General features: G+C 41.6%; 1 protein-coding gene across 1 annotated transcript in view; it reads left to right on the plus strand.

Annotated features, from left to right (window-relative positions):
- Window positions 1–8,304, plus strand: part of LOC134965642 (nicotinamide N-methyltransferase-like) — a 76,663-nt gene extending 68,359 nt beyond the window's left edge. The window contains exon 3 of the mRNA XM_063941978.1: window positions 7,860–8,304. Within this exon, the coding sequence (XP_063798048.1) occupies window positions 7,860–8,280 (421 nt within the window). The 3' untranslated portion in view covers window positions 8,281–8,304. The remainder of the gene's footprint in view (window positions 1–7,859) is intronic.
- Window positions 8,305–11,301: the final 2,997 nt, after the last annotated feature.

The following is an 11,301-nucleotide window of genomic DNA, read 5'->3' on the forward strand; positions in this document are numbered from 1 at the left end:
GGGACGGCCATGGGAACCGGATTTGCATCAAGTTTTGCAAATCTCTATATGGGCCGCTTCGAGAAACAACTTATATGGAGTGGTCCATATAGAGATGATCTGGTTCTCTATGGCCATTTTGTAGATTATTTCTTTATAATTTGGAAGGGGGGTCAACACAGAGCACTGGAATTTGTTAATTATTAAGACACTAATAATTTTAATTTGCAATTTACTTACACATTTAGTTTTGACATGGTAGTCTTTCTGGATGTCACATTCTCTGTCCGGGATAGTATCATTGTTCCATCGAATTATTTGATGCCCATGTGTGCCTCTAACTATCTACATTATACTAGCAGTCATCACAGACCATGGATAAGGAAATCCCAAGAAATCAAATAGTGCTCATAAGGCAAAATTGTGCTGGTGATGATGACATTTTTTCCCAAATTGGGATAATTCTGGGACACTTTGAAAGGAGAGGATATCCAGATAAACTCCTTAATAATGCAAGAGTATATGCTAGGAAATTGTGTAGAAAAGACAGCTAATACTATAGTGGAAGGGGAGAGCTTGAGCATCGTAAAGAAGGTGTTGATATGAAGAAGCCAATAAAAAATAGGCTGATATCTGAAAATATTATATTTTCATCTAAATATAACATCAAATCATGAAAAATAAAAAAGATTATTTTTGATAACTTCACATTATTGGAATTGGATCCCATATTGAAGAATGTTATTGAAAAAAGACCAGCAGTAATCTTATAAAAGAACCCAAACTTGGTTGACATTTTAGACCTAAGTATGTTGAAAACTCAGATTGGTATAGAGGAAGGAGGTCAGGTAATTGGCTAGCACATAAATTTGTAGGTAGTCATTGATACAAAAATCTATCTGCTTAACTTACACATTTATGGTAAATATATTAACTAGTATAAATCCAGTGTGACTGGGGAAACATTTGAAATTAAACAATTTATGAATTGTGAATTCAGTTACTGTGTGTATATTCTCCATGGTCCGTGCTCCCTACAATATGTAGGGAAAACCACTAGGACTATTAAGAGCAGGTTCAGAGAACACAGATGCAATATCTTGAATAGAAAATCCATAATTTTTCAAAATACCATGAAGGAGATCCAAAAGGCTTATCTATTGTGGCAACAGAAAAATATAATAACACAAAAATCTGAATCAGAATCAGCTTTATTAGCCAGGTGTACTCTGGTGTAGTCACGTATACTAGATTTTATTTGCAGTACAGTGCATCGCCAAGCAGCAACATGAAGGGGGAATACATAGCATAAGAAGGTGAAAAACGTAGCATACAGTACATTACAAACATTACATGTATGAGTTCATACTGCACATTGCAACTGTATGATAGGGGAGGTAATAAGTTTAGACAGCTCTTTATAGGTGAATCATCTTAGATTTTTAAACTAGAGACGCTCACTCCTAGAGGCCTCAAAGAGGCATTGGATTATACACGTTTAGATGGTTAATTAAGTTTGTGCCATCTACTATGAGATCCAATGTAACCTATTATTTTTGGTATGGATATAGTATGAAGATGATATTGGAAAAGGAACAGGTTGTTCTACACTTTTATCCCACTAAACCATAAAAATAAGTTCAATATGCAACCCAGGGATTTCTTTGAGGGTGGGGGAGAAACTAAGGAGGGGAAAAATCATGTGACATAGTTGAAAATATCCTTTTAAAGAGCTAGTAGTTTTTTCTGTGGATGTAGAACCCAATCTGGCAGATTGTTACTTAGAAGGGTTAATTTATGTGTAAAGTTAGCATTCTAAATTGAGGACTTTAATTATTACACATATATGTAGGTATGTGTTCTTATATTTATAATGTCACATTCCCAAGAGATTTTTCATATATGTGTGTTATTATATCTTGAATAAAGAGCTCTTGGAAATCACAGAGAAAATAGCACTGCTTGTGAATATAAATTTATAGGGATCCGGTCTTTAGGTCGACAGTAAGTAGGTTGACACTGTCTAGGTTAACCACTATTGGTCGACAGTAAGTAGGTCATCAGGGACTCTAAGTCGACATGTTCTAGGTCGACATAACAAAAGGTCAACATGAGTTTTTCCATTTTTTTTTTGCTTTTTAATATTTTATGATCCACGTGGACTACAATTGGGACACAGAGAACTAATTGGGGTTCCTGGTCACTGTACGGAGAAACCGACACCAATAAAAGTAAAAAAACTCATGTCGATCTTTTCTCATGTTGACCTAGTACATGTCGACTTAGAGTCCTTGTAGACCTAGAAACCATGTGACCTACTTACTGTCGAACAAAAGTGGTTGACCTAGACACTGTTTATCTAAATCTAATATACCTAACATACCACACCAAAACTGAAAGGTGCTAGCAAGCAATTAATGAGGTCATTTCTTATAGTTGGGAGACTTATACTTAAGTAGATATATTTTTTATATTGGCATAGACTTTCCATGAGGATTTTATATGAATGTTTTATTGGCCTTATTAGTTTTGAAATCCATGAATGTGGATAACTTACGTATGGACACTCATCAGTTGATACAGCTAAGATTAATTAATGAGGAATTGCAGGTTTAAAAGAGTAAAGGACCAAGGAGTCTGCAGTCTTGAGAAAGTACCAGTGCATTGTGGGATGAAACGCGTTGACACTATCACTCACTGGCTTACCTCTACTGCATCACCAGCACAGGGAGATACACTGCTGTAAGGTGACTGAAACTACCCCGGCACTGTGGTCTGCACTGGCAGCGACAAGCATCAGGCAGCTAACCAAACAGAACTAAATGCTTACCAGCACTGTTACCAGCCCGGGGCGGTGATAGCCTCACCACCGGGAGAAGAGGAATGGGGGCTTGATTGCAGTGGAAGAATCAGTACACGAGTGCAGGGGTAACTATTACAGCGCCACGCTACGGTAATCAGTATTCTGTGTCTGAACTTAGCCTGGACGCCGGCAGCCAGCATTGACTAAGCGGAATATTGTTACCATTAAAAGCCCGTGGGTGCAGTGAGGTAATTCATTTATTTGTAAATTCTAGTGCAACACAAATGCTACTTACTGTAGTTGTAAAAGATATTAAAGCAACAGTTTCACAGTATATTGCTACCTTAGAATAACCACAGAAAGAACTGACATTTGTGGTCATGAAAACGTTTGAGCGTCTGGTTTTAAATCACCTGAAAACTGTGACTGGCCCCCAACTGGACCCCCTGCAGTTTGCCTATCGATCGAATCGGTGTGTCAAGGATGCAGTCAACCTGGGCCTGCACTACATTCTACAACACCTAGACATTCCCAGTACCTACTTGAGGGTCCTGTTTGTTGATTTCAGCTCAGCCTTCAACACAATCGTACCCAGCATCCTCCACCCCAAATTACTTCGCCCAGAAGCTACCTTCTCCCTGTACACAAATGACTGCACCTCAGAGGCACAATCAGTAAAGATCATCAAATTCGCCGATGACACCACTGTCATTGGCCTCATCAAGGATGGGGACAAATCTGCCTATAGACGGGACATAGACCGGTTGGCCCAGTGGTGCATCCACAAAAACTTTGAGCTCAACCCCCTCAAAACTTTTGAGATGATAGTGGACTTCAGGAAGAAGTCATCTAGTGCACCTCCACTAACTATTGCTGACAGTGTGGTATCGCTAGTGGACTCCTTCAAGTTCCTAGTGACCACAATCTCCCGGGACCTTAAATGGGGGTCCAACACTGACGCCACTGGTTGGGAAAGTGCAGCAGAGGTTGTTCTCCTCAGGCATATAAGGAAGTTTAACATCCCATGGAAGCTACTGCTCCTCTTCTACTCCGCAATTGTGGAGTCGGTACTGTGCTCCTCGATACTGGTATGGTACAGCTCCACCAGCGCGAGGGACAGATGCAGGCTCCAAAAGGTGGTCAGAACTGCAGAGAAGATCATCGGGCTGACCTTCCCTCAGTCCAGGACCTGTAGCTGTCCAGAGCTAAAAAGCGAGCAACAAGATAGCAAAAGACAGCTACACCCTGGCCAGAGCATGTTTAACTTGCTTCCTTCAGGCAGGCATTACAGGGCCGTCTCCGCCAAGTCCACCAGAAGCCTCAAAAGTTTCTTTCCCCAAGCGGTCCACCTGCTGAACTCCTGAACATTGACTGACTAGACATACATGTAACTAACTTGTGTCCCTACGGTATACCTATCTGTGTGACTTTACTTGCCCCCCCCCCACCTGCTTATCTTTTACCCACTTGGCTGTTGTATAGCAAACCGAAGACAAACTCCTAGTATACACAAGTATACCTGGACAATAAAGCTGATTCTGATTCTGATTCTGAACACTAGGGAGCATTAAGAACCATTAATGAACTGTATATGTCCTGCAAGTCACCAGGGACACTTAATGAACAAGTCTCATGCAATAATATTTGTATTTTATTGTGTGATTTTTTTGAATTTTAATATGTATGTTTAAAATAAATGTACAGGTATATTTTATAAAGTAAATGTCTCCCAATGTTTACTGCTGAGCATGCAGCCACTTTATTATATATTTATTGCAGTTTACAAGTAGCGCAGTGCTTTACTTTAAATTAATTTGTCTGAATGGAAGACACTACTAATCTTATGGTTCATCATAACATACCTCAGCTGTCAAATTAGATAATGTTAATTAATTAATTTGGGCAGTGGGTTGTGGGTTTGATTGCCACCATGGCCCTTTGAGGAGTTTTTATGTTCTCCCTGTACTTGCATGAATTTCCTCCGAGTACTCTGATTTCTCCCACACCTATATATAAATAATATATTGGTTGGGTAATTGAGTTTCTATATTTTTTTTAAATAATGCAGATGCTACAGTTATGTGATTTCAGCAGGTCTGGTAAATCAAACTTGGTATTTTATCATGTATTTTATGATATTCTAGTCCAGAGGTTCTCAAACTCGATCCTCGGGGGCACACACAGTGCATGTTTTGCAGGTAACCCAGCAGCTGCACAGGTGTATTAATTACTCACTGACACATTTTAAAAGGTCCACAGGTGGAGCTAATTATTTCACTTGCGATTCTGTGAGGAGACCTGCAAAACATGCACTTTGTGTGCCCCCGAGGACCGAGTTTGAGAACCTCTGTTCTAGTCATTTCTCCATTCACTATGACAACAAGAACAAAAATAACACCTACCTGCTAAATGGGGTAAAATTAGGGGATTCTGTACTGGAAAAGACTTAGGTGTCCTCATAGATAGCAAACTAAGCAGTAGTACCCAAAGTAGGACTGCAGCAAAGAAGGCTAGTAAGATATTAGCATGCATAAAATGGGGAATTGATGCTAGGGACGAGAGTATTATACTCCCGTTATATAAATCACTTGTGAGGCCACACCTTGAATACTGTGTACAATTCTGGGCACCTTACTACAAAAAGGATATCCTTGAGCTAGAAAAGGTTCAAAGGCGGGCGACCAAACTAATTAAGGGTATGGAGACGCTGGAATACGAGGAAAGGCTTGCAAGACTAGGCATGTTTACACTGGAAAAGAGGAGATTAAGAGGGGACATGATCAACATTTACAAATATATAAGGGGAAAATATACAGATCTTGCGCAGGACCTGTTTTTGGATAGATCAACACAGAGAACTCGTGGACACTCACTCAGGTTAGAGGAGAGGAGATTCCACACAATACGGCGTAAAGGCTTTTTTACGGTAAGGACGATACGTGTTTGGAATTCCCTGCCTGAGGGAGTTGTAATGGCCAACTCAGTCAACACCTTGACTACTACAACACCTTCCTAATGGATAAGGATATCCAGGGTTACGGGGCATAGTCACGCACTATGGTTATTATAAAAAAGAGGGGTTAATCGGAACGGCAGTCATCAACTTCAGTCAAAATTTTATACAAAATAATCGTGCATAGGAAACCACAAATAGGTTGAACCCGATGGACAATTCTTTTTTCTCAACCTTAGATACTATGTTACTATGTTACTATGTTACTAATGGAGGTCATTCTGACCCTATCGCACGCTGCAGTTTATCGCAGCGGTGTGATTGGGTCAGAACTGCACATGTGCCGGCGCAGCAGTATGCCGGCGCATGCCAGACGGCCAAAGGCCGTCGCTGCAGTACGATTGCCTCTGCCTGATTGACAGGCAGAGGTGGCCGCTGTTTCGTGGGCACTGTCCGCCAACGCAGCCATGGCCGTACCATGTGGGGGGCGGGCTGCCGCGCTACCTGATGTCACACGCAGCTGCTTCGGGCTGGGGAGTGACAAGTAGCTCCCGGTCAGCACGCTAAAGCTGCGCTGGCCGGGAGCTTCTCCTAAAGTGCAAAGGCATCGCCGCTGTGCAATGCTTTTGCACTTTTGCGGGGGGGGGGTGGCACTGACATGCGGGTCAGGATAGCCCTGTGCTGGGCGTCGTCCCCCCCCCCCTCATGTCTATGGACATGATCGTAGCCCTGCAAAATTTTGCAGGGCTACGATCAACTCGGAATGACCCCAAATATCCAAAAATGATATTCTTCCTGAATCAAATCTATAACACAAAAGAAATAAATAGGTTTTATGCATTTCCTGAGTAGAAATTAGTCAGAATTCGTAATCCCCCAATATGTGTTAAATGCCGCCTGAAGCTGTTATGTTCGCTTCCGAAAGGGAGGCAATTACAAGACTACCTGTCAGGATCCCAGTGATCACAATGCCGACACCGGAATCCCAACGGGTGGTGAAATGCTGCCACCGGAATAGCAGTGCAACAGTCATTATTTCACTTTCCTCCCCTTCCCTCTGGCACAGCCAATTATGCAGACTTTGCCTCACAGGCTATACAAGAATGAGGAGGTGAATGAGCAGCAAGAGCTAAACAAGGGACCCTTTAATGGGTTCTTGATGAGTGATTGAGGTTAATGGGTGCTGTGACAAGGGGAGTTAATGAGTGCTGGGAGTGAATGGATTAATAAGTGCTAGGTGACAGGGTTAATTGGTGTTGAGCATTAAAGGATAAATAGGTGCCGGGAAGGGTGGAGGGTAATTTTTGCTGTGAGGTGGATAATGAGTGCTTGGAGTGAAATGATTAATATGTGCTGGGAGGGTGTGGGGTAGGAGGTCATTTGTACTGTGTGGGGACTTAATGAGTTCTCAGGTAATTGGATTAGTAGGTGCTGGGTTCTGGGAGAATAGGGGGTGCTGACAGTGTGGACAAATGTGTTAATGGGTGCTGTGAGGATGAGTTGATAAATGGATGTGCATATGAAAAATGACTCCCCCATTGTCATAGACCCAGTGTGGTTTTATGGAAATGGACTGAAGGATGGTATTGGGGAATTAGGGCAGTAATGTAAATATTTGCCTAGGGTGCCTAGAAAACTCACACCGGCCCACATGCCAATTATAATTGTTCATTCCACTAAATGCTTCCACTATCCCAAAATTGGCACAAATGCTCTGAGATCCACATATACTTCTTGTATTGTAGGATAAGCAATAAAGAAATCTGATGTTCTGATCATCTTCAGTCTTATTCTCTGTTTTATAATTGATTCTAGCTGGATTTTAAGTAGAGAATAAAGCAAGTAGGAGCTGAGTGTTCCAGATAGAGGTATCCAATGGCAACCTGTTTCCCACCACTGCCATATAAAATGCTCCTGAAAGATTAAAGGGGTGTCTGATTGAAAGTGTAGAATATTGACGAATCTCCACCACTTTCTAGGAACCCTTCTAGAAAACAAACAATGCCTTCCTACGTTATATCTTCGCACCCATTTAATCTCCATATAAAACTATATCCTATTTCTCATGTGGTGGCATGGCTAGTCCTAGATCCCAGTGAACATTATTGTGTTTGTATATTTCAGTGACCAGTGTCAGGACAAAGGCATGACATTGAAGACAGCAATAACAAAGATCATGAAATGTGACATTGACAAAGAGAATCTCACAGACCCGGAGGTGCTCCCACCAGCAGACTGTGTCATCAGTACAGGGATGTTGGATTTAATCAGCAAAGACCAAGATGATTATAAAAAGAATATCAGAAAATTTGTGAAGCTACTAAAACCTGAAGGATACCTGATATTGATAGGGGCTTTAAATGCAACTTATATGATGATTGGGCAGGACAAGATACATGCGTTCAGATATGATGAGAATTTTGCAAGAAAAGTTCTCACTGATGAAGGGTTTGTTATTGACCACTGTGCAGTCCATAAAAAAACAGTAGATAGTGACCTTACTGACTATGAGGCATTTATGTTTATTACAGCTCATAGAGAGTAATAAGGGCCTGATTCTGAGTCACATGCTGTGTCAGGTGCAGTTACACATTTTCTTTATACTGCGCATGTGTCTAAATTGCACTGTGTATACATCCTGATTGTGTTTGTACATAGTTGAAGTAGCTTTGACATACGCACGTAGAAGTTTTTTGAAAATGTATTAGATGTTCCCAGGTGTGAGAGGAGGGGGCCCGTATACAGGTTCCGTATGGGCCACTTTTTCTCCGGTGGTGCAGTAGACTCTGGCTTCATGACACAGTTTGCTCTGCATGCGCAGGTCTCTGAGAACTTGGCACCTGCACCTTGTTCCCAGGGAAAATCTCTACTGCACAAATCACAAGAATAATGGCCATGACAGACTCTTTCCCTGTGATTTTTGCAGCTCTGCAGCCAGTGCGGGGACAGCGGAGTGATAAGTATAATTATATGTGTGCCGGGTGTGCGGTGTGCGGGCTTGAAAGCAGGGGGCGTGGATCACAATCACATCATTCCTGTGAAGCCATGTCCCCTTTTGCCAAATCCATGTCCCCTTTTTGGGCACAGGAGTCCCTATGTCACCATGGTGAATGTTGGGTGGTATGTATGTGAGTGTCATGGAAGTGTTGCAGGTACAGATGTGTCCACTTACACCTTTTCTATACATACCACGACTAAACTTTTTTCTACATGCAGCGAGTGGATGGATTTAATAAAAATATTGTTTCCCATAATAGAATATGTATAAAGTAGCATAATAAAGCATGGCTAATCTCTGACTCTATGGCATGCCAAACCATAATATACATGGCAGGATATAGGAAAGGTGTATGAGGACACATCTGTATGTCGGTGAAGTGGCTGTGTATAGAGACATTTAGACACTCACATTGGAGATCACACTCAGATGGAAACTCTGCACCTAGCATGGGGCTGGGGTAAGTGTCTATGGTGTGACTGATGGTGACATGTAATGATGTACTGAGTGGTGTTACAGTGTCTACAGATGCTGGAGGTCAGCGTCTCAGTCCTGGCACAGTCAGACGCAGCTTGTACACCAGGGGAAGGGCTATTACCCGCATTAGCATATAGTCACAGACACAACTACACCAACAGAAGCGGCCGCAGCGTGTGACTCAGATCAGCCCCTACTGTAATTCTGAGATACAAATAGACATAAATATCCCAGATCTTCCTGTCAATTTACAAATGATAAACCTTAATAATAAATAATCACATATATTACTGTACATTTGTATTGAGCTGATGTTAAAACCTGATCAAAAAATAAAGTAATTGTAATTTCTTGCAGTTTACTGTTGAATAAAGAGCCTGAGATTCATGTGTGATCTGTGAGTGGTTCTGTCACCCACCAGGGATCATTGGCCCTCATTCCGAGTCGTTCGCTCTGTATTTTTCTTCGCATCGCAGCGTTTTTCTGCTTAGTACGCATGCGCAATGTTCGCACTGCGACTGCGCCAAGTAATTTTGCTATGAAGATAGTATTTTTACTCACGGCTTTTTCTTCGCTCCGGCGATCGTAGTGTGATTGACAGGAAATGGGTGTTACTGGGCGGAAACACGGCGTTTTATGGGCGTGTGGATAAAAACGCTACCGTTTCCGGAAAAAACGCGGGAGTGGCTGGAGAAATGGGGGAGTGTCTGGGCGAACGCTGGGTGTGTTTGTGACGTCAAACCAGGAACGACAAGCACTGAACTGATAGCAGATGCCGAGTAAGGTTGAAGCTACTCTGAAACTGCTAAGTAGTTTGTAATCGCAATATTGCGAATACATCGTTCGCAATTTTAAGAAGCTAAGATTCACTCCCAGTAGGCGGCGGCTTAGCGTGTGTAACTCTGCTAAAATCGCCTTGCAAGCGAACAACTCGGAATGAGGGCCATTGTTGTCATTCACTCAGCAGACTTTTAGTTACTACAATAACCCACATATCATTTTATTATCCCACTGATATATGAAATAGAGAAAAGGAATAGATGAGGATTCATGTCACAGAGAACAAGATACTTTAGGGGGAATTCTGAGTTGATCGCAGCAGGAAATTTGTTAGCAGTTGGGCAAAACCATGTGCACTGCAGGGGAGGCAGATATAACATGTGCAGAGAGAGTTAGATTAGGGTGTGGTGTGTTCAATCTGCAATTTAAATTGCAGTGTAAAGATAAAGCAGCCAGTATTTACCCTGCACAGAAACAAAATAAGCCACCCAAATCTAACTCTCTCTGCACATGTTATATTTGCCCCCCCCCCTGTAGTGCACATGGTTTTGCCCAACTGCAAACAAAGTTCCTGCTGCGATCAACTCAGAATTACCCCCTTAGTGATTTACTTTAATGTATCCTTATAACATTTTCGATTGATTTTTTTTGTTCAATTACTGTAGAACTTTGATTCTTCTAAGTAACTCCCCGATTCTTCCAGCCAACATACATTTACAGCAAGACCCCACGTCTTTATAATAGGACCCACCCTGCTAGGCAGCTGGAATTAGGACCTTTAGACAAGGGACTGTAATTTACCACATGTATGTCATTCATTAGCAAATTTACTGGCACAGTTAAGTGGTGAATTCAATTGTGTCCAATAATTATTGACATGAAAAAATGGGCTTTAACCACAGTTTTTGCCCATTGGTCTGTATTGGGCAACTCAATTTAAGCACTGTTTTTGTCATATGAAAACTGACCCATTTTCTTGCAAAAACACGTGGATCTGGGATAAGTTGTCAGATTTATGTATTTTCATAGGGTCGATTGTGAAAATGGGTAAGTTCTCAAGGTTTTTCTCATGTCTGTTTTCAGGATTTTTCTCAGGTCAGTTCTCAGGGATTTTCTTAGCCTTCCTCCAAGTCAGGTGAAAAGAATCATTGATAGCACTGTCTTTAGGGCTACTTGGATAAACCCCGGGGGATCCATTAACCATGTTAAGATATCATCAACAATTTTTATTAAAAGCACAAGATGCATTTTTTTTTTTATGGGTGAATAGAATACAGAAAAGAAAAAGAGGGGGAGAACAAAACCATGGAA

The sequence above is a fragment of the Pseudophryne corroboree genome, chromosome 10 (genome assembly GCF_028390025.1).
Source record: "Pseudophryne corroboree isolate aPseCor3 chromosome 10, aPseCor3.hap2, whole genome shotgun sequence".
In the NCBI taxonomy this organism is placed as follows: Eukaryota; Metazoa; Chordata; class Amphibia; order Anura; family Myobatrachidae; genus Pseudophryne; species Pseudophryne corroboree.